Genomic DNA, 23851 nt, shown 5'->3' on the forward strand with positions numbered 1-23851 from the left:
GTTGAGTTCCCTATGGCAATTGTATCTCACTTGTGTACATTCCTGATTTGGCTCAAAAAGACTAAATATCTATATAACTACAGGGAACGGCCAAAATAAAGAAAACACCAACGTAGCGTCTTAATAGGGCGTTGGGCCAGTACAGCTTCGATGCACCTTGGCATAGATTCTACAAGTGTCTGGACCTCTATCGGAGGGATGTGACACCATTCTTCAAATGAGAAATTCGACCATTTGGTATTGGAAAACGCCGTCTCAGGGACCGCCTCAGAATTTCCCATACGTGTTCAATTGGGTTGAGATCTGGTGAGACAGCCATGGCATATGGTTTACATAATTTCCATCAAACCATTCGTGCCCTGTGGATAGAGACATTGTCATCCTATGGAGGCATAGCCTTGGTAGCCAAAATAATGGCCTTCCCAGAATCTTTATACATGACCCTAAGCATGATGGGATGTTAATTTCTTAATTTACTCAGGAACCACACCCATGTGGAAGCAGCTGCTTTCACTATACTTTGTATCCCTCATTTACTCAAGTGCAGAGTTCTCTGCACAGAAGTGTTTTTCAGGCTGCCTATGTCCAAACAGTAAAAAAAAAAGAAAAAAAAAGTGTAAACATAAAATGACTAAAACCAGATAAAGTATGCAGAAAACAGACCGAGGGGTTGGGTTAAATGCAGAAGACACATTTCAGTTGTATAACTGACTAGGTATCCCATACACTTTTAAAAGTTTTTTTTTTTTTTTTAATATAATTTCTTTGAGAACAAACAAATCACCAAAATAAAAAGCTACAGTCGAGGAGAATCTAAAATCCCCAAAATTATGCTTTCAGGAGTATTTGTCATGGCATGAGGCCCCCATTGATTGTGCTATGTTTGAGTCACTCGGATAGCATAAGCCATGGCAAAATGTGTAGAAATGCAGAAAATGTGCCTAAAACAGCAACATTGTTACTGCGGCCAACAAGGAGGGCCTCTAACATTTTCGGTTGCCACTCAACCACCCAAGCCCCATTTTGACCCAGAAAACCCCCTGAAATGTTACCATTATTTTGGCAGTTACATGTAGGTTGACAAAAAAAGCTTAAGGTTTGCAGATAACTCCTACATACTGATATGACACTCATTCTACCACATTCGTTGATGCATGTTATTTCTCTATGGAAGTCGTATTTCTGGTGACCATAAACGCAAGTAATACATATTTAACAACCAACTTGCAGAACACTTTCCACACACACAAACTTTGGCATCAGACTATAGCTACACATTTACACAACCAGTACAATATACAAAATCACAACTCAGTCCACCCATTATCCTAATACATGGTATGATGTCAGTTTCATCTTTGCATATGCTGTTGTCTCACTCACAACCTTCAAGCTTTTTCATGGCCATAGAAACAAAAGCTCAAAACAAATAAATGCATGAATAGCACCCTCTTCTGGGAGGAGTTTCAATCACAACCCAGTGGCAGTTATTTATCTGACAAAAACGTTAAAAGGCATTATTTTCAGTGAATCACCCACTGTATGCTGGTTGGCTGGGAGAATCCCTCAACAAATAGGCCTAGGTGTAACCACCTGAATATCTGACTTCGAGGTGCACGTGTGTTTATCTCAGACCAGTTGTCAATGCAATGAGTTAATGGTCTCCCCTGACAAACTAGCCTAGTATTAAACAATGTAAGCATCATGATGAATCGAACCAGCTGATCTCTCAATCCGTCTGAGACAACACTAGTGACTACACTAGACAACAGCTCCAAAAGATTTTTTTATTTTAGTGCAAAAAAGAACATTATTAAATGTTTTGGATATTTTCAGGAAAAGCAATACTGTACAGGTCCGATATAATCTAAGGTGCTGTGTATAAATAGGTAACTTAAAACACGTATAAGCAGTAAAAACAAGACCACATCTCCCAAGAAACAAGTTTAGGATGAACAAAGGGTGGGGCCAACTTCAGGTTGGGAAAACTGATTGAAAAAAAATGGTAGTATGAAGCATTGAGCATTATCCACATTGAAAGGGAAATATTCACATTTCAATGGACAAGCACACATCTTGTATCATAGTTTCCATAGCAAAAAAAACAAACTCAAGCTATCAATAACATCAAGTCCACTTGACTACGTGTTTCTGCCCTCTGTACGATTGACTGTAGCAAACAATACCCTGAATAAACTTGAGGCAGAGCTTAGACTATGCATTCCAAAACAAAAATGTTATTATTTCATTGAACAGCTACATTCAATGACCCAATTAAAGCAACATGGGAGATGCCTTTCCATGTACCCCATGTGTATCTATGGGAGCACAGCAGTACATGTTGCATATTCAGTATCAAGCTAATAGTTTAAAAGACAGATGACATAGGCTACAATAGTAAATCATCAAATTGTGGGTGAGCAGCTATAATTGTTAGCCATGACCAACATGTTTCCCAGCAGTCAGTTAGGTAACATACCATCCATCTCCAAAGATATGCAATGAAGTTATTGTGATATATTTCTGTATGTTTTGCATTGGCTGGTTTAAAACATTTTACCACAAATAAAAAAGGCGCTAAATGAATGCTGTTCCATGGGCGCATAGAAAAAAAAAGGACAAGTCAAAAGCTTGGTTGGACCAACATAATTTCAGCTCAACACTAAAGATCATGTAGCTCTCTAACCACTTTTAAAAAAAAGCTTTAGGATCGTGCACAAGAACTATGATTACAGAACGCAGGTTCACCGACTGTCACATGACAAACGCTCAAAATCATTCCATTTCGTGACAATGTAAGATTCAAATGATGCCTACCAGATATAATAGCCTGTGTAATTATGAAGAAATGACCAGCAGTGTGACGTTACCATAACACTTGAACAGGTAACAAGAGGTAGAACACACAGCCATTTCAACACAATTGCACCAGACTCATAATGTACGTTAGAGTTTCCTGCTTGGCTCGACCAATCAATGGAATTCATACCAAGTTGACTTCTATGAAAAGTGCATCCAAATTTACAAGTCGCAAGACCAGCACCAAATAATAATATTGACATAACAGTAAATATCAAGTACTTGATTTCTAAGAATGCCCAACAAACAGTCAGATTTTGGATTACTTTACAGGGAATTAGAAATTAAAGTAATGAATATCGCTAAGGGAGAAAGAAAAAAAGATGTTCTAAAATGCTTCATCTATTACCATATTTACGGCAAGTGAAGTCCATCGCAGATTTAAGGTGACATTACAGTGAAGGAGAAAACATCTAGCACCTGTAATTAAGCTGTCCTTTTGTGCATCAATGTACAAAATGTGTAATCTTGTTTGGCTAAGAAGAGAGATTGTAAAACAAAGTATAAACCGAATTTGTGCTAGCAAACATACAATACAAATTAAATACAATCCCCCATACCATTACAAAGGTATAGGAAAGAAGCACAACAAACGCTATTAAATGCACCAAGCAAAAAAACAAAAGTTACTACTCTAAAAATACCCTAAATTCATATTAGAGAAACATCACTGCTAAAAATTTCTTGGTTAAAAACAATGCATAGTTAGAAAAGAGGGATAAAAGCTAGCCCATCTAGGCTACATGAAGAATTCCCTGCTAAAATCTAATTATTCGGGAGAACAGAAAAGGGAATAAAAATAAATATACTAAAGATCAGTATAATTTCAGTTTTGGAAGGCATGACATTTTTTTTGCATGAAAGTTCTGCGTATACAAATAAAGCCAATTTGACTTAGTTTAATTCAACTACATATGGGCCAATAAAAAAAAAATGCTTCTATTATAATTTTAACAGTCTCTTCTAAAAGCTTATTCAAAATATACCTTATGTCCCTCAAGGCTATGCTACAAAGAACCACAATTAAAAAACAAAACCTTTGACTACGAATAATTGCCCCCCTTTTTTGCTGAGCAATAATGAAGAGAACATATCCGTCTCTGGAATCCCTTTCCGCCCAATAGAACCCCGCCCCATTCTTCAGTCCCTAAGCTGTGTGACACTTGGAGTATAGGCTCACTCTACTGTACCGATTCATACACCAACGCCTGTACTACAAGATGCCAGCAACACAACTTGCCCCCCCAGCAAGGAGAAAACCATGATTGAAACCATTTTAAAAAGATCAAAACTACAGATAGGCTTAACATATCCAAATCGAATGTGTGAGTCATCTACACACAAATTAATTTTTACATTTTTTTTTTTTTTTTTTTTTAGAAAGACAACATGAAAGGGGATACAAAAATGTAATTTGAAGAGACTTGATCTCCCCCCTAATGTAGATGTCTTAACATGTAACGAGGCTCAGAGAACATAAAAATGTGTCTGTTAGGAACCAGTCCCATTCTATTAGTAAGTTTCTCATGCAACACCGACCATAGATTGACAAAACGACTCAGTCCAAGTAAAAAAAGGCAAGAGAGCAACAATTGCCGACAGTTTAGATTTCATATTATTAATTTGTATAGGTCTTGATTAAAAATAAGTGTGAACAGTTTCAAAGTCTAATGAAAATCTAATGCTTGCTGTCATCAGATGCAGCATAAAAACATTTGTTGGTCACCAGTGTTGATGGACAAATACTCTGCGGCTGGTACTGTACACAGGCCTGTTCAATTCATAGCTGTACATACAAATGAAAAGACAACATGTTAAGTACTTGTGTCCTGGTCAAAGTATCCATCTGGTCAGTGCACTTTGCTTTGATTGGCTGATAAATAATGAAGTTGTGAAAAGAAAGAATGATTATAAACCTTCCATCGGGCCCTTATCTTCGATATGCCCACCTCCCTTTCACCCTATTAAAAAAAAAAAAGTTTAACTATGGAGAAAACAGTTTAGTGTGACCTTCTGTCTAGATTCTAAACAAAGTGTGAGGATACTGCCCTCTAGTTTTTGATAGAAGTATTTCCTAATAAAAGTTTCCTTTGCTCAAACTCTGTAAACTACTAATTTACAAATACAAACAAAATGTACAACATGTCAAATAAATGAGTCCACCCCACCACAACCGATTTCTGAGGAATCATTTTACATACTACTGCCTAATAATGACCAGGGTTAGGCCAGGGAGAGGGGAAGAAAGTGGTTTTGCATGTGTGGGTTTGAAAACAATTGTGGACATTTTGGAAAAGAAACCATTCCAATTTGTTTGGGATGACACTTCTCGTTCCCCCTTACTGGTGAGGAGAGACAATAGACGGCACAAACCCACCGATGCCCACACCTGGCACAGTAAGGGGGTTAGGTGGGAGGAGTGAAGGCTTCTTCCCTGTGGGGTCTGTCTCACCCCTGCCGACCCCGGTGCCCAGGCTTGGAGCTTCAGGCGAAGTACATTGTGCGCAGTGTGTCCTGGTGAATCTGAACTGCCTTGGCCAAGGCCTGCTGGTCACGCCCATTGCTCTGTCCCGACGTGTGACTGCCCTCCGCACTGGAATGATCACAGGGGAAAGAGTTAGTGAATTCTTCAGTCTGAATTCTAAAAAAACAAACAAAAAAAAAACATTTAAGACCCTTCATCACCTTCTGGTAATCACTCATCTACCACAATTTGAATGGTGCAGTGATGGAAATACCCTATTAAAGTAACTGATATCAGAACAGGGCCATGGTCTACAGCAGACATGGTGATGTCTCTTACCTGTCGTGCTCCTTGTCCACCAGGTGGTAGCGAGCACGGAATGCCACCAGGTGGGCGTAGTAGGCCGGCGCTGGGATGGACACGGAGCGGGTGCAGCGCACGTAGGTGTGGCACAGCTGGTAGGTGAGTACCTGCAGCTCGTCTGAGGTGAAATGGTTGTCGTCCCACAGCACGTGGTAGTGGGATGGTCGGCTGGTCCCCTGAGGGGAATTACAAATGATATAAATGTTTATTGAAAATGGATTAGTCAGTTACTTTTTGGCTCTATAACCAACATCTAGAAATTTGAAAAGTCCAAATTATAAAAACGTTTTGAGCAGAAAAACTACAATTAGATTCTCTCAAAAGCACATAATATTAGTAAAGCTTGCGGTGGGTCCATTCTCCACGACTTAGCTCTATAGTGTCCTGGGTTGTGTCAGACATTGTGCCCTATTCCCATATAGTGCACACAAAGTAGTACCCTACATAGGGAATAGGGTGCCATTTGGGATGCACCCCTGGACGCTGGCTGGTTCCTACCTGAATGCCAGCATGGCTACACAGATAGAAGTCAAACTCCGATGGGTGAGTGATTTTGGTGTCCACTGTGGTGCCGGCAGGGATGTTGCCACTCTTACCAACCTGAACAAAACACATTAGGAATCATATAATATCCCAATGTAGGCATTTAATATGCACATTTATTTTACAGTAATAGTGGTCCGTATGAATTGAAGAGATTACGAACCCTCTCGTTTCTGTCCATGCAGAAAAGTCGAGTGTGGTGTCTCTTCTGCACCACCACGAAGGTGATACCGGGCTGGTAGTCTTTCTCCAGTTTGATGCAGGCCTCACGGATAGCCAGTAACTCATGTTGGAGCACCTGGATAAACCCCAAAACGACAGCATGTCCATTTATACCAGTTCAAAACAAGGAGTCAGAACAGTAACCAATAGAAATACAGCAGGGCAAACCAAAAAGGAAACTCCCAAACAACGAAAATATCTTGATTTGATCTCAGTAAAGACAAAGACCGGGCAGTCAGAATTAAATTGGAACAGTAACCAATAAACAGAAACCAATACAAAAACAAAGACTAAAAATATATATTTTTCTACTCATGCCCCACAGTTTGTACAGTACAATTACAGATCATGCAATTGAATTGAAATCCTATTTCCTCAAGTCTACCTCAAGTCTAACCTGGTTGAACTGGCCCTCAGATATGCCGTCGCGGTAGTAGATGATCCGGGTGGGCTTGAAGCGGGTGGACTTGTAGAACTGGATGAGCAGCTCTCTGACCATTGTGGCCAGGTCCTGGATGATGTCCTGGCGATGCTGCTGTACCCGCACTGTGGCACAGTAGCGGCTGGGGTGGGCATCCATGCTCCCCACCACCTAGAAAATAGGCACAGTGATGTGATCAGGACAATATTACACATCAGGGATTTTGGCTAGGGGCATAGGTCAATCTCAATTATATGTGAATGGAGGATGGCTAGATAAGCAGGAATTGCTGATTAATCATGAAGAATCACATCTCTGAGGAAGCACAGGGCACACTTAGATTTTTTGCAAGTCAGGTGGAAGCCCATCAGTGAGCTAGGTGGAGTGGTAGACTATAGTTCTCCTTAGTCCTCTCCATTTTAGATGTTGGACATAGTCAAATAAACCACAGTAGACTATTGAGATGCACTCTGCCTCCCTAGCAGAACATGGTTGTGTGTATAGTAAAATAAACTACTGTGCACCCCTACATTCACAGGTAGTTGACACAAGGCCCTATGAAGAGTCTGGTCCGTCTGACTTACTGCCGCGATGGAAGGCTTCTTCCCGTCTCCAGCAGGAGGGTGAGTGACGTCAGCACCCAGGAAGATAACTGGCTGCTGGAACACCAGGGGCCTGGAAAGAATAGACACCCACAAGGTTAACCAGAGCCATCCTTATAGACGAAGTGTGAACAGAAGAATAGACGGAAACATGATAGTTTAAACAAATTAATCTCATTTACGGCATGTCATGGCTCTACAGTGCAACCATTTCACTTGCATAGGCGCCAAAATCTTTTGCAGTGCAACCTGTAATTTATATTTAGGAGCACCAGTGCGCCTAGAACACTTAAGGATTCTAACATTATTACCGCAAATATTTTTTCACTGTGCTTCTAAATTCCTTTCTTTTTCAATTTAGGCACACGTGTTCCTTGTAAAAAAAAAAAAGAAGCTTTGAGCCCTGCATCTGGATGTATAGGTGAATGAGCATGTTGAAACAAGCCACCAGTCTCAGATGTCATGGACAAATGTATACCAGTTTATACATTTTGAACAAATGTACAACACTCCATTTGATTGATAACAACAACCAGCCCATGTTAATGAGAGAGGTTCTACACGGACCTGCCCTGTGGGAGGAGGATGTTGTTGACCCCGCCCAGCTTGACGTTGATCTTCAGGCAGAGATTAGAGAGGGTCTGGGGAGTGGTCTTCTGAACGTTCTTCACCTGGACACACTGGGTGGCCATGCCCAGCACCGTGTCACCAACACGCTTCACCTCAGCTACACCACACAGGGAGGGAGACAGGTCATGTCAGCGCAACAGGAGAGATATACAGCTAGCGGTGTGTGTGTGTGTTAGAAAGTCTACATATGAGATTTGATACAGTTGGAAAGATAATCCAGGAAACATACCAAAAACCCTTTTAGAGCACAGTGTTCTAGCTGAACCAAGAGGATTTACAGGTTAATCTATAAACACAGGAGACAGCCATTCACTTAGGAACTTTCCTCACCATAGACGGGCGTCTTCCCAGGCAGGATGACCACCACCAGTTGCAAGCCTTGATAGGTGTACTTGAGATGTTTGAACATGGGCTCCACGCTGTCCGCCCCCTGGGCGTACTTACAGAAACAGGGTTGGCCCTGGATGGGCATGCCCGCGTCACGAGAAATCTTACGCAGCTGGTCTGTAAACGCCCTGAGAGAAACAGGTTTATCAGGGGTTAGATGGGGAAATAATAGTCCTAAAATATGGAAATCATAAAGGGCAAACATGCAAGGAATATGTAGAAGTAATGAATGTTCTTAATACCATTGAGGAATTGGTAGAAGAAATTAATGTTTTTTAATACTATCAAGATTTCTGCAACAATAACTTGATAATAGATCCCCATCCTTGCAGATGCAGTTCTTACTTGAGCAGAAGTTCAGTACACTGTCTCTGTGGGGCGAAGCAGGCGATGGCCCACACCTTGATCTCTATGCCAGTGTGGAACTGCTTGTTCCTCATGTCCCACACTCCCTGGATGGGAGTTGCTATTGCTTTATTCTGCTTGAGTAAAAGGGAGAAGAGGTAAGGGTCAGAAACAAATAGTTGTCTGTAACCACTCTTCCAGCCAACCATTTCATGCGGATGAATTACCTGACGCATGAAAAAAAGTCACGACTAAACTAATGGAAACATAAAATACCGGTACAATTTTATAACTGCCGTCAAGATAATTTGTTAGTTCGACATGGTGGGATCTTTTTGTGTCTAAGAAATGGAGGTGGAAACACCTTTATGCGCAAATATTGATATAATAACCATCCTAACGAAGCGAACTTGGAGTCACACAATGATATGTTCTGTGGTCCTCCCACTACAACTAAGGAAAGCATGCAGTTTATTAATTATTAGGCTACAAATTAAACAAGTTATGATGAACTTCACAGGGTGATAAAAGTGCAAGGTGATGAGCTTGATGCTCCTTTCCAATAAATATTGAGGGTCTTATTCTGGTGACATGATGATCGATGCTTGGCTGTTGTTTGACAAATACAAATGTAGGTAGCCTACCCACACTGTATCTGCCAGCTGTTGGCTACAGCGCATGTGCCAACAGTTTGTAACAAAACCATCAGGAGAGTTGAAATTGCGATGGAAACCAATTTAACTTGCAATTATCAATTGGTACATGGGAATTTAATAGCAAAAGTTATTTTTATGTGCCATTCTTCATCATCCATAGCCTTTTATCTGCAAAAAGTCAGTTTGGTTGAAACATCTCTGGTGGGAAAATGCAATGTTAAAAATATTTGCATGAAAATCTGTTGCAAATTGGATGGAAACCTAGCTTGTGGTAAAAGAAATTTAAAAAGTCTACACAGGTTAAGCAATAAAAATAAAAAATGAAGACGATTCCACCCAACTGGGATATGTCTCGCATTCAAAACACAAATGATAACATTAACACTCCAAAAAGCTCAGTACCAAGTTTATTTTTGCATAATATACCTACAGAACTGTGGTTCATCAGTGCACTGTTCTTACGCATCAGAGGCAACAACAAGTGGTTTAGAATGATCTAAATCAGTCAAACAATCCAGCTTAAATGGCAGAAACCTACCCGCCCTCCGTAGAGGATAGATGGGGCCTGGAGGACTCGGCCATTCACCTCGGTCATCTCATCCCTCACCATCACCCCAAACTCACGCACGTAAGGATCATTGTTAAAGTTGGCACTTCTCATCTGAAAAAGGTAAAAGTTCAGCAGTAATAATTCAGAGGAGCTATTATACACTAGGACTTCAGAAAGACTGAAAGAAAACATTTGCATATGGTCAGGCCACCAATGGTTCAATAACAGCAGTTCAGTCATTGTACATTCAGTTAAAACCAAATACATACTTTAAGTGCATAAAACGCAGCTTTCAAGACACTCAGTGCTTGAGTTCATTCCAGTAACTGTAACTTTACCAGTTTGCTGATCTCTTCCTGGCGGTCGGGTGCCGATCGGGCTGTGGCACGGATCATAGTGGACGTCTGATTGTCTGTCAGCTTCTTGATGCACCGCTGGCCAGCTACTATGTTGCATACCTGGACACAAACAACTTTATTAATACCCCCAGGGACACATTAAGAAGGCATCATCGACCAGGAGATTAATCTCCCATACCCTAGAGATACAAGGCATTTTCACTGTTTCAATGGCAAACTGGAGTTTCTATAATACCACCAGGGACCTCATTCTTTGTAACAATTTGAACCCAGCAGTAAACCATCTGAGGTTGTGAGGGGAGACTGCAGACTGACCTCAAGGGGGAGGTAGGTGTGTTTCTGCTCCTGTCCAACCTGTAGACATGGGAGGTGGGGGTAGCGTAGTATGAGTTTGTACTTGTCTTTGAAGTACTGTGCTACTGTGCATTCTATGGTCTGGCCATTCTCCTGCTGCAGAGGAAACCTGAGGTCAAACAGATGAGAAATAAAGAAAATAATGTTTGATTGGATTTTCAAAGGGATTCAAGATCCCAAGTGGGGATTTCTGTTTGTCTTGGTTGGTATCTGCTCTTAAATCTGTGCATGAAAGATGTGTTAAGCAGTTTTTTTTGTTTTACATCCCTATGCAAACCATTCCTGGTTATATCATAAGATAATAAAGGAATTGAGGCAGTAGTTGTGAATCTTTTATGGTGTTCTTTCTTACGTCTGGTGGCTGGCTGGTCGTCTGGTAACATTACATACTCTGTACTTCCTTTTCATCTGACCACAGTGAGTGATCTCAACCTTCAGACCTGAGAATCACAACGGCAAAACAATGGTCGGATTCACACACTGAACAATAACATTTTCCTATTTTATCACATTCTACTTTGAAATAGCAGAGTTCAAATCAGATTTTACTTCAATACACAAATAGATATTAATATTTATTATTATAATAATACAGAATTGTTGGGTATGAGTATTAAAGCATTTCCACTCAGACAGACAAAAAAAACAACCCAACGCAACTATTGATTACCTGGTAATGAATGATTACCTTTGATTTCCTTGGTAAACTTTACTCTCTGGGAGTCGGTTAAGGGCTTCTGTTGTTCTTCAATGCTTTTGAAATCCAAAACCTCACACATGAACTCAATTACAGGCTGAGCCTTGTAGAACGCGGTGGCAGACACTGGAACAACACACCAAACACAGCGATGAGATTCACAGACCTATCCTCCGGCTTCCAAATACATACTGTAACTTACGATTATGTAGGTTGCACTTGATTGAGGATAGTTGGTTGGGTTTACCTTTTTAGGACCAATGGCATCACCTCAAAAGTACAAGCCCCACCCAATCAGCACTTTAGGAAGAATTAAATCTATTTACTGCCTGAAACATACCATGTAATGAGATTCTATCCTCCTTCCAGTCACACACCCAACACAGAGACATACTCCCTACTATTTAGGGAATAGGGTGCAATTTGGGATGCAGACATTTCCTGTGTGAAACCTACCGTCAATGTTTAGCATCATCTTCCACAGGGAAGGCCTGACTGATTGGTGGAACCCAAACCAGACCTCCCTGCCCCCGCCAAGGGGGTTCGAGCACCCCTCTGAAGGGGTGAAGAAAGAACGTCCGACGGGGGTGTACCTGGTGGAAGAGGGTGTGAAGACAATGTGATTCACCTCAGTCTCAACAGAATCTGGCTTCACAAGGAGCCTGACAGAGGAATTTGAATAAACAGGGCCAAATACACTAGATGTAAATGGTGTGTGCATAGGTATAGAGAAAACAGTGGTTTATGAACAAATTTGAGGGAAAGATTGAAGAAATGACTTGAGGGTCATTAAGTATGTGAACCAATGTATTACAGCAGACATGGTAATGCTAAGCCTATTTGCACATTTTGTCTGAGAACATTGTATGAAACTATAAATACCACCATTAAATACCAATATTACTTAGCGAAAATATACTGGTTGTTTTCAAGGGGAAAAGACTGACCTCATAGAGGGCAAATGTCTCATGACCACATCCAGGGCCTGGATGGTCTCGAAGGGGATGTTTGGCAGTCGTCCCGACAGGGCTTCTTGAAGAGCTTGCAAACTGACGCAGGACACCCACTTTATGGCCACTTTGAAGCTCCTGTCCTTCCCCTCGCCTGGGATGGTCACTTCCAGCTCCACCTGTCAGTGTGCGTGTACAGGTGTTTTAGTGTGTTTAAAATTGGCATGACTACCCAGTCAAAGTTCATATCACCAGGCAAGTCAAGACCTTACATGGAATATGTAGCCTATACACAAGGTAAAACCACTCTCCATCCAATATCATGATGTCATTAATATAGTATCACATTGCATGTAATCACATCGATAGTCCCATAATATCACAATTACATCACTGACACCTCAGGTAAGATGGGGAGACATACTTTTTCCCTCCCTATGGGTAAGGGCATGGCTGTGTAGAGATTCTTCCTCCCGTCATACACTGGCTTTCGATCCCCAAAGATCTGCGTTTTAAAGTGCTGTACCATGTGCTCCACAATTTCACTGAGAAGAACAAAAATGGAGCATATGAGACGTTATCAACACAGTACACAGTCCTTATCACAGCCAAGACACCTATTTTATAGCATAACAACTATGTCATATAACAGAAGTGATGTGCATCTGGAACAGTTATTCTCAAAGAGTGATCATTTGGAGAGTTGGACATTCCAGGGTTACAAAAAAAATATTTTTGTCTTTCCGATATAGATGTTTGATTTAGTTTATTCTGTTCTTTCAAGTTTTCTAAACGGATTAAACAATTCCACGTGGATGAATTATGGCCACGACATCTGTTTGGTGATTATACCTATGCTTAATGCATTTAGTCTGTATCAAATATGAAACGTTTTTTTCATATTTTCAGTCTGGAACCTTTCTATATTTAGGGGGTTTATAGCCTAGGCTAATCAATTGTAAATGGCACTAGCAGTTCGCAGACTAGGGTCGTCACTGGTTACCACAGCCACAAAGTCATAAACCAACTGTTTCTACAATTTCGATTCTTAAAAATCAGATGTTAAACCTAACCTTTAACCACACTGCTAACCTTATACTAAGACAGATTTTCCTTTCGGTGAATGTTGCGCATCACTACTTCACAGGAGAGGCATTTGAGCATTAACATTTTTTTTTGACAATGTGTTTTGGGGCAGAAATGCCTTCTGGAACACGTGAAATTTCATGTGCCTTATTAACAAACTTGTATGCCATCTGTAAATACGAATACAATTATTAAATTACGAGCCTAGTTGGTTTAGCCACAGAGAAAACAGGAACCTTCCCGCTTTCCATGATTGGCTGAGATAATTGATTGGACATGCCAAGATGAGTTCGGATTGGTCTGCCATGTAGCACGCGTCGGTCTATAATGAGCTACTTAATACGTGTAGGTAATCCTTTCTAACGCAGATTTTGAACGATAGCTCTCCACTTTCTGGAGGACCGAGTTTTGAAATCAGTAGAATGCAAGAGTATGATAGCTAAGGAGAGAAATGTAGGCATTTGATTATAAGGGAGTTGAAAGAGAACACAGAAAGCTGTTGTATAAAACATCTCTGGATTACGTCTTCAAACGAAGGGCAACCATGACAGAGGGAGAAGCATTCATTTGTGTATACGTGTAAGAGTCTAGCTAGCTACAATTTAATATATGATACATTTCTAATTTTGTCCAAAAGTAGTTCTCATTGCAAGTTAAAGCATACAGTTATATAGCTAGCGAGAGAGCCAGCCAACGTTGGCTAATGTTACGTGTATGTATATTATTTGTATCTCAAAGACATTTGCATTGCTAGCAATAGCCTAATGTTAACTAGCTAACATTGAACCTAGTTGGTTAGCATTTAGCTACCTGTAGATTCACGCAGGGTGGTAACGTTATGAGTTGGGATTATGGTTCATTATTTAGCTAGCTACACAATTTTTTTTAACTCCATTATGCAAGTAGCCATTTCACTGTACCATTTTCACCTTCTGTATCCTGTGTATGTGACAAATAAACTTGGGATTTGATAATGTGTTTACCAGAGACTAAATGTGAACATAATGACCAGCACCAAAGTCAAATTACGATATAACATTAAGCCAACGAGACAGTGTCCAAGTTCTAAAATTATCTGGTAAAATGCCCTGCTTCTATTTGGCCACTCACAACCGTAAGCTATGAAAGCTTTGGTGGTTTAGTTCATGACCGTACTCACTGTTTAGCACATGGCCTCACATGTGAATCCTTAAAATGTTGAGTGGGGCTAAGGCTTAAGGGTGTGAATTATGCAGAATGAGTGTAGACAAAGAGCTCTCCAGTAGGTGTACCAAGACATTCAAGGGCCCTTTTCTCAAAAGTGGGGTTACAAGTTGATCAACTTTCAAAGCAGAATTACTTTTCAATTGTTCCTCAACTGTAGTGTGACATACCATTTTCTAGCCAAGTCTCTACTTGTAAATACAATTTCAAATTTTGCTACATAGGACTGAATCGGTCACATATAGCGATCGACTTTGTGGCTGTGGTAACTAGTGACAACCGCTAAGACCCCAAGCAGAAAATGATGCAACTGTTCCATAATTTCAGCTCATTATTTGAACACATATTTCCCACCTTCAGCCAGCAAGTCCATTTTGAATTTGTGATGAAACTTGTCATTTGCCAAGGAATGTAGCTTGTGTATCCCATTAGTTAGAGAAATAAATGCCTATTAAAACGTATCTAAGTCCACTCAGCAAGCATTTGTGGAGGAAGCAGTTGGAACACAATTGAGTAAGTGAGACATGGAAGGGTAAGGGAATTTAAGGAGCAGAATTCTTTGATACTTGGCTTCTTTTTTATGTGTCACCCAAATGCGTATGTACAAATGGAACTCTAGAGTAAAAGCAAATGAACGTAGCCTTCAAGAAAAATACACAGCTTTTTTTTTTATATATTTATATATATATATATTTATATATATATATATCTCATCATCTCTGGTTAAAGGTAAAGTTTTGACGTCTGTTCAAGTACTCGATTACTCATGCCCATCCCTAGCTCACATGGGGGAAATGGCGCAGCACAGCTTCCAGAAAAACAGTATTTTTCAAACTAGGGATTTCGTGGTTAATTGTGGTAAAACAAGTAATTCTGCTCATAGATTATGGTTTTATGAACTACACATTAACACCACCAGCCCAAAGCGGGAGGTTAAAAAAAATACTTTGATATACTCTTGAACTTTGGCAACTTCTAACAAGATAATTGAATACTCAGGTGAAAGCCTGTAAACCAAATAAAATGGTTCCATACCGGTTGACTCTTCTGGGGCATTTCTCTGGCTTAATGTCAATGTCGTAGTGGTAGACCTCCAGTTTGGGGATCTCCATCTCAAAGAAGTTGGCCTGCAGTTTGATTGTCCTGCCCATGGTGCCAAAGTCCGGCCGCGAGGGGGGTTTGAACACATACTCTGGCACTGGGGGAGACGGGGGATCTGGATCAGAGGGGTCAGGGGTAGGAAGCAAACAAAGGAACAAGTTAATAACTGTACAGATGGAATGGATTTTGCCTAGTCTCCGATGTGTTTTTCCAACTCCTATGTTCATTATCACAAGTTAGCAAGACACACTGTTCTAGCCTGGTCCCAGGTCTGTTTGCGCTAACGCACAAGATTGTTCTAGAATATTATTTTTAGAATGTGAATAGTTGGATGTTCAAAGCATTTGACTGCCATGCTTGTACTATTTGGTTGGTGAGCCCTGACCAAGTTTGGACACCTTATTGAACACCAAGGACTGTGAAGCGACACACACACACACACACATGGATTTCGTGTTGGAGTAATGGCCTGAGAGCACACACTTAATGTGTTGTGAAGTTATGTATTGTATATAACAGCCTTAATTTAGCTGGACCCCAAGAAGACTAGCTGCTGCCTTGGCAAAACTGGTTCAAAGTCAGTCTTTTCTTTAGTGGTCTGTTAAGCCTAGGGATTATGTGTTTCCTCAGAGAAGCTTAGCTATGACGAGAGGGTCAAATTTTCAACTTCTAATCAGCATGTCTAAGAATAACTGGCATCCCACGTGATAACCAGCTTTGTTGTAATAGGTAGAGAAGGGGATATCAGACCCCTGAAATTCAGGACATATGATGTAAAACAAGTCCCTTTGGATAATAATGGTTATTTGGACACGACCTGACTTGACTTCTAAATAGTAGGCATTTTGCGAATGCAAAAAATGTTTTATAGTATGTGAATCTTTAAAATCGAGTGTGCTTTAAATGCCTCGCTGTTCTACTCATTTTGGCTTGTCATCTATTAGAATTCACTGCACACTTTTGAAGAGAAACGTTATTCCTGAGTCTGTTTGACAACAGCTGATAATCAGATAAGTGGACGCCCTGTACCTAAATGAATGAATGGTAGGAATCGACACAGTTGGGCATTACATTACGCATCCTCAGGATGGGTGAGCCTAGTATCTTGATGTTACCTACTGCATTAGTTCTTAATAGGACGCAGTAAAATTAGTACAGAGTATGTCGTTTTAGTAAGTAGCAGGCAAGACAGATTTCGGACATGGCCGATGTGCTCCAGTGCAGTCAGCTGTTGTCCAGTGTTTCTTGCCGGTAAACACTACCTAATTGATTCCTACAGTTATACTTGCCCTATTTTATATCCAATGTCCTTTGCCTGCCAGAATCAAGACATTTAAAGATGTGGGAAGCTCTAAAAGGCTAGCACGGGCAAGCAACTATTCCTTGCTTTCACAAAATGAAACAAAAAATTGCAAATGTTTTGCCAGCACCCCCTTGTAAATGGTAGTGGGACATCATGTTACCAAAAGCTGTCTGCTGCTCCAAAAATCCCACTCCACCCCTGGGAACGCAAGTGAGTAGATCAACGGAATGAAGCTTGTAGTAACCTTAAGAGTGTTTTCACACATACAGTATCAGTCAAAGGTTTGGACACACCTACTCATTCAAGGGTTTATTTTTTACATTATTTTCCACATTGTATAATAGTGAAGGCATCAAAACTATGAAATAACACATGGAATAGTGTAGTAACCACTCTGTGGTCCAGCTCATCCCAAACCATCTCAATTTGGTTGAGGTCAGGTGATTGTGGAGGCCAGAGCATCTGATGCAGCACTCCATCACTCTCCTTCTTGGTCAAATAGCCCTTACACAGCCTGGAAGTGTGTTGGGTCATTGTCCTGTTGAAAAACAAATGATAGTCCCACTACATGCAAACCAGATGGGATGGTGTATTGCTGCAGAATACTGTGGAAGCCATGTGGAAGTATGCCTTGAATTCTAAATAAATCAGTGTCACCAGCAAAGCACCCCCACGCTTCAGTGGGAACCACACATGCAGAGACCCCCTGTTCACCCACTGCGTCTCACAAAGACACGGCGGTTGGAACCAAAAATCTCAAATTTGGACTCAGACCAAAAGAACAGATTTCCACCAGTCTAATGTCCATTGCTTGCATTTCTTGGTCCAAGCGAGTTTCTTATCATTGGTGTCCTTTAGTAGTGGTTTATTTGCAGCAATTTGACCATGAAGGCCTGATTCACGCAGTCTCCTTTGAACAGTTGATGTTGAGATGCGTCTGTTACTTGAACTCTGAAGAATTTATTTGGTCTGCAATTTCTGAGTCTGGTAACTAATTAGCTTATTTTTTGGAATGCCCTTGAAGAAACATGCAAAGTTCTTGACTGACCAGGTCTTAAAGTAATGGACTGTTGTTACTCTTTGCTTATTTGAGCTGTTCTTGCCATAATATGGACTTGGTCTTTTACCAAATAGGGCACTCTTCTGTATATACAAGGTCCCCTACCCTAATTGAAATGCATTCCAGGTGACTACCTCATGAAGCTGGTTAAGAGAATGCCAAGAATGTGCAAAGCTGTCAAGGCAAAGGGTGGATACTTTGAAGAATCTCAAATATATATTTTGATTTGTTTAACATGTGTTTACTACATAATTCCATGTGTGTTATTTCATAGTGTTGTCATCATCTTCACTAATATTCTACAATGTAGAAAATCGTAAAAATAAAAGAAAAACCCTGGAATGAGTAGGTATCAAACTTGACTGGTACTGTAGTTCTGAGCAATAGTTGAATCAGTGATTATTTGTTAATTTTTTGGGGTGCGGTTGGTTTCACATTGCCAAATGTCAAACTAAAATGGCTTAACAAAATCATGTTCATATCAGTCATTTGTTTAGAGAAAACTCTCACATTAAATCCATGTATTATCATTAATCAGCATAACTTGTGTCCCAAACGTCATATTACTTTCTCTTTGGTATTCCAACAACCTGCGGGAGGAAACAGCGCAATAGCAGCTCCATCTTACGACGCGAGTAGGCTAAATTCAGTAGCCTATAGCTCCACCCTTTGAGCGACCCACGTTGTGTCATTTTGTGCATTCCCAAGTGCATATAGTATATTCACATTAGGGTTGGGACAACACCAGTATCAAGATACTCGTTAGCATTGTAGAAAGGAAACCAAACAGATTTAAATTCTTTAGGAAAACAGCCCTAATGTTGAAGGATTTTTTTTTTCCAACATTGTCATCCAGTCACATTTATTTATTTTCCAGGCTATAGCCAGTGCTGAGCGATTAACTGAAACTGTGGTTATTTCCCTTTTTTTTTTTTTCCCCTAATGGACGGACTGGTGTCAGTTCAATTATTTTAATTCCATGTGTTTCTCTGTGAGCTCAATGCACACATTGCAGTTTCTCTAGAGATAAATCAGATCCGGCCTGAACTGTGCGATGTAGTAGGGAGTTGTAGTTTCCAACAGGCCAATAGTCTACCAATTTAAGCACCTAAAACTTGGTAAATAACTACAACCATAATCCATTGTGCATCTACATTACATGACCAAGAGTATGTGGACACCTGCTCATCGAACATCTCATTCTAAAATCATGGGCAAAAATATGGAGTTGTTCCCCACTTTGATGCTATAACAGCCTTGAAAGTCACTAAGCTCTTCAGCAAGGCCTTTCTACTGCCAATGTTTGTCTATGGAGATTGCATGGCGGTGTGCTCAATTTTATAACCCTGTCAAGCAACAGGTGTGGCTGAAATAGCCACTAATTTGAACAGGTGTCCATAATACTTTTGTATAAAATATATAATATTTATTAGGGTACTTGTCCAATCTGCGTTTTTATTGACCATCACGGAATAGAACAATGCTCAATCGTGAGGTGATAAGAGCAGCTGTTATTCAGCAGACATAAAAGTACGACTTATTTACTTTACATGTTGCGTTTTTGTTCAGTAAAGTGTTGTTTAATGAGCTGAAATGAAAGACGCCAGAATTTTTCAATACACAAACAAGCTGATTTATCTCAAATTTTGGGCACAAATTTGTTTACACCCCTATTAGTGAACATTTCTCTTTTGTAAAGATAATCCATCCACCTGACAGGTGTGGCATATCATGACACGGATTAAACAGCATGATCATTACACAGGTGCAACTTGTGCTGGGAAGAAAAGGCCACTTAAATGTTCAGTTTTGGCACACAACACAATGCCACAGATGTTTCAAGTTGAGGGAGTGTGGGGCTGCAGGGTAGCCTAGTGGTTAGAGCGTTGGACTAGTAATCGGAAGGTTGCAAGTTCAAATCCCCGAGCTGAGGTACAAATCTGCCGTTCTACCCCTGAACAGGCAGTAAACCCACTGTTCCTAGGCCATCATTGAAAATAAGAATTTGTCCTTGCCTAGTTAAATAAAGGTAAAAATAAAATTGGCATGCTGACTGCAGAAATGTCCACCAGGGCTGTTGCCAGATAACTGAATGTTCCTTTCTCTACCATAAGCCACCCCCAATATCATTTTAGAGAATTAGGCAGTACGTCCAACCGGCATCATAACCGCAAATCACGTGTAACCACACCAGCCCAGGACCACCACATCAGACTTCTTCACCTGCGGGATTGTCTGAGACCAGCCTCCCGGACATTGATGAGTATTTGTCTTTAATAAAGCCTTTGTAGGGGAAAAACTCATTCTGATTGGCTTGGCTCCCAAGTAGGTGGGCCTGTGCCCTCCCAGGCCCACCCATGGTTGCACTCCTGGCCAGTCATGTGAAATCCCTAGATTAGGGCCCAATGAAATGTTTTCAATTGATTGAATTCCTTATATGAACTGTAACTCAGTAAAATCGTTACATTTATATTTTTGTTCAGTATACAAAATTGTGATTTTGCCAGACAGCATAGGCAAGAAGCTCTAGAGATGAGATGCTGACTTGGAATGAAATAAAGTCAAATAAAACAAATCTAATATACACAATTTAAATATTTTATTCAAGTGAATAAATTATGGTTAACAAGTGACAAGTAAATTGGCAGTCACTACCATCATGGGACTTCAATTGTTTTATTCTGTGTTACAGCATTCAACCCACAACGTAATTAATGTTATAAAAAAATACACCCCGATTTGTTATTTATTTTTATAATCCAACATAAACCTCAAAATGCACTAGTCGCTCAACACTAGCTATAGCACACAATATTTTACAAACAGCAGATTACTAAAGGACCAAAGAGCTTGTTCTGCTTTGTGTTTTCATTTTTGCCATGGAAAAAAATATTGCGATACTGGTATCGTTACAGCCCTGGTTCACACCAGTCCAAACAAACCGAACTAAAGGGGGGAAAACATACCACAGTTCTGAAAAGTCACTCCAAACTAATTTAGTGTTAAAGTACCCTAAGATTGGTGTGAAAGAAGCTTACCAGAGCCAATTGACCCCGAGGAGTGAGGTGGTTCAAGCATCTCAGCAGCTAGAAGAGAAAAACGTTTGTCAATTGACATGACTCACAATGATTAAAATGAAGGCTGCATGGATCACAAAATGTTCTGTAATATTCTTAGAACTTCCTCCTATTCATAATGCCCAAATAAAACCTTGTCACTTCATTCTCCATGTTCATTTTCATGCCCTATAGTTTATTGCTGCATAGATAGCAACTACAGACCATACCAGTACGCTTGTTTACTTGATGGAGTAGTGTGGATAAAGGTACAATTTGGACTACAGTGGAATCCCTCATCCCTGCATTGAGGTAGGTTTTCCAACCCATCCATCGTACCTGCTTGCATCTTCTGGCACACCGACTACCCATTTCCAAATGCCTCACCCTCTTATCAGCCTTAGAACAGAATCATGTACAACTGCTGAGCCAATTTTTCAGCTCCCTTATCAACAAGTACACACCAGCAGCTCAGCAACCTGGCAATCTGACCACTCCTAAAACCAACCATCTTCCTGAAACTGGTCACCATCATTCTCAGTAAGTGAAGGATTGGAAATAATTAACTGGATATAGTCAACCAGTGTATCAGTGGTGCAACCTTATTTTATAGCAAATATTCATTTTCACATAACTGGCTCCACTTTGAACAACTTAAGAGTAATGAAAAATTACCCACTAGTAGTATAGCATAAAATATCTGTTGGCTAACGCTACTCGTCACCATCGATGCTTTTCCCCAACCTAAATACCAGGCCATGTTCCCACCTGCAAAACAGCATGTTAGGAGAGGATATTTTCTTTAATTGGCCTTAACTTAATGGCATTTTGTTAGTGATCAAACAATTAGTTCCCCATTCTCAATTTCAACTTAATATCTAGTTAAATGTAGCTAGCGAATGATGCACAACTTAAGTATTGTTGCTAGCTCAATATATAGCAAACTGACTGGTCTCCATAATGGTAGCTAACTGCAAAGAGAATAACTCGGTGCACACAGGCTCCGAAATGTAGCGGGTTAGTCAGCTAGCAAGTTAGACAACAAGCAATGGTTAACAGGTAGCTAACTAATTCATTAGAACGCAAACCAAGTTAGCTAGCTAACATTTGAAAAGGTTAACAAGCCGCCGTTGGATAACAAGGCGACTGCCCGTTAGCAGGCTAACGTTAGCTAGTTTACTAAAAAGGAGTTCCTCTGAGCTAGCTCGGTAGCTTGCTACTGGCCAACCAGCTATTATTTTAAATATAAAAATATATATATTTGCACAAAATGTCTCCTGCTTTAGGATTGGACTTGAACAAGATTGAAGTTAATCGACTTCCAACTATCGTTAGCCAGGTCAACAGGCTTAGCTAACATTAGTTAACTAGCTAACAACAACAGGCCATGCAAACGGTGTCAAGGCTTGCTAACGCGAGATCTAGCTAGTTACTTAGGGACAAAATGTTCAACTGAGCTTGGCGAACAATGTTACAAAATGAAAATAAAACCGTGTAAATGATTAGAGTCCCCAAAAGCCAAACTATCACTAGCAGCACATTTATTCGCTATCCGTCTTGCTAACTAGCAAAATGCTAAACTTACCTCCAGCTGCTCCACTGGAATACATTTTATCGGTTGTTCAGCGTGCACTCTGTGGTCGTACTTACGGGTACTCCACTTTTCTTAAACGTCGCCAAAATACATACGTAAATGGGTACTATATATATATAAAACAATGTGGGTGGCTCGGTTAGGAAGTGGAAGGTTTTAGCCAAGCAGTAAATTACAACACCACGAGAGCTTTATCATCCTCGGCACGGCACCATCCCCCAAACACAAACGGGAGCTATGCCGAGAGAGGCTAGGGAAGGATCTGTGTGATGTCACACAGTCCTCTCTCTTATCCCCGCGCGGTCTTTCCTTAGATCGTGTTCATTTTACAACATTGCGAAATTCAGAGGAAGATGAATCAACCAAAGTGCAGTGAATGTATTTAATTTGGTCCCTGTAAAACTACAATATTAAAATAGCTGTAACGTTACCAACCGAATGTGTCATTTTACTTAATTTGGCCACTGCCGAATTCACTGGAAGAAGAAACAGCAGTCATTTTCGGGGCATGTTGTATTTGAAATAAATGCTCACTGATAAACCCATCTCGTGGATTCCAAAAAAGTCCTGCGAACTAGCTTAACATTCATTATTGTTACTGGATGATTTTGTATTGGTGTAGCTAGTAGGCCAAAGCAGCCCAGCCTTCTCATGCCATATGTCCTATGTCCCCCTTACTTATCCTCCTCAAATATGGGCTCCCGAGTGGTGCAGTGGACTAAGGCACTGCATCTCATTGTTATAGGTGTCACCACAGACACCCTGGTTCAAATAGAGGCTGTATATCCAGGCTGTGAAGGCTGTCATTGTAAATAAGAATTTGTTCTTAACCAACTTGCCTAGTTAAATAAATAACAACTGTGTCTTGACCAGTAGGGGCAGCCTAACATTTAGGGGCCTTTAGAGATTAGGGGCCCAGCCAACTACTCAAAAAATTCACTTCCATTTGTAAACTTAGGCCAACCAAAAAGAGATCAACATCAATGGAGTGGCAGGTGGCCTAGGTTGGAGAGACAAACCAGTAGCCAGAAATTTCTGAAAAAATA

The 23851-nt window shown here is 40.5% G+C and overlaps 1 protein-coding gene across 10 annotated transcripts; it reads right to left on the reverse strand.

Moving 5' to 3' along the window:
- Positions 1-1773: 1773 nt before the first annotated feature.
- On the reverse strand, positions 1774-23066 carry LOC135549643 (protein argonaute-2). 10 transcript variants are annotated; one of them, XM_064979803.1, is made up of 20 exons: positions 22797-23066; positions 21199-21241; positions 15727-15927; positions 12827-12947; positions 12400-12581; positions 11909-12045; positions 11444-11578; positions 11108-11195; positions 10717-10864; positions 10381-10500; positions 10031-10153; positions 8837-8970; positions 8435-8619; positions 8042-8201; positions 7457-7547; positions 6849-7043; positions 6393-6527; positions 6185-6286; positions 5663-5862; positions 1774-5452 (listed from the first exon to the last, which is right to left on the reverse strand). In XM_064979803.1, the coding sequence occupies exons 1-20, from the start codon at positions 22819-22821 to the stop codon at positions 5344-5346; spliced, it is 2634 nt and encodes an 877-aa protein (XP_064835875.1). In that variant the 5' UTR covers positions 22822-23066; the 3' UTR covers positions 1774-5343. The 10 variants fall into 10 exon arrangements, with proteins under 10 accessions (XP_064835875.1, XP_064835873.1, XP_064835872.1 ...); XM_064979801.1 differs by having other exon boundaries at positions 6837-7043; XM_064979800.1 differs by having other exon boundaries at positions 6837-7043; positions 8837-8973.
- Between the last annotated feature and the right edge of the window lie 785 nt (positions 23067-23851).

The sequence above is a fragment of the Oncorhynchus masou genome, chromosome 12 (genome assembly GCF_036934945.1).
Source record: "Oncorhynchus masou masou isolate Uvic2021 chromosome 12, UVic_Omas_1.1, whole genome shotgun sequence".
Lineage (NCBI taxonomy): Eukaryota > Metazoa > Chordata > Actinopteri > Salmoniformes > Salmonidae > Oncorhynchus > Oncorhynchus masou.

Coding starts and splice junctions, on each gene's coding strand:
- LOC135549643 (XM_064979795.1), bottom strand. CDS start 22,821: ATGTATTCCAGTGGAGCAGCTGGAG. Junction 12,582..12,826: donor TACCCATAGGGAGGGAAAAA/GTATGTCTCCCC, acceptor GCACACTGACAG/GTGGAGCTGGAAGTGACCAT. Junction 5,863..6,184: donor GTAGCCATGCTGGCATTCAG/GTAGGAACCAGC, acceptor AATTCCCCTCAG/GGGACCAGCCGACCATCCCA.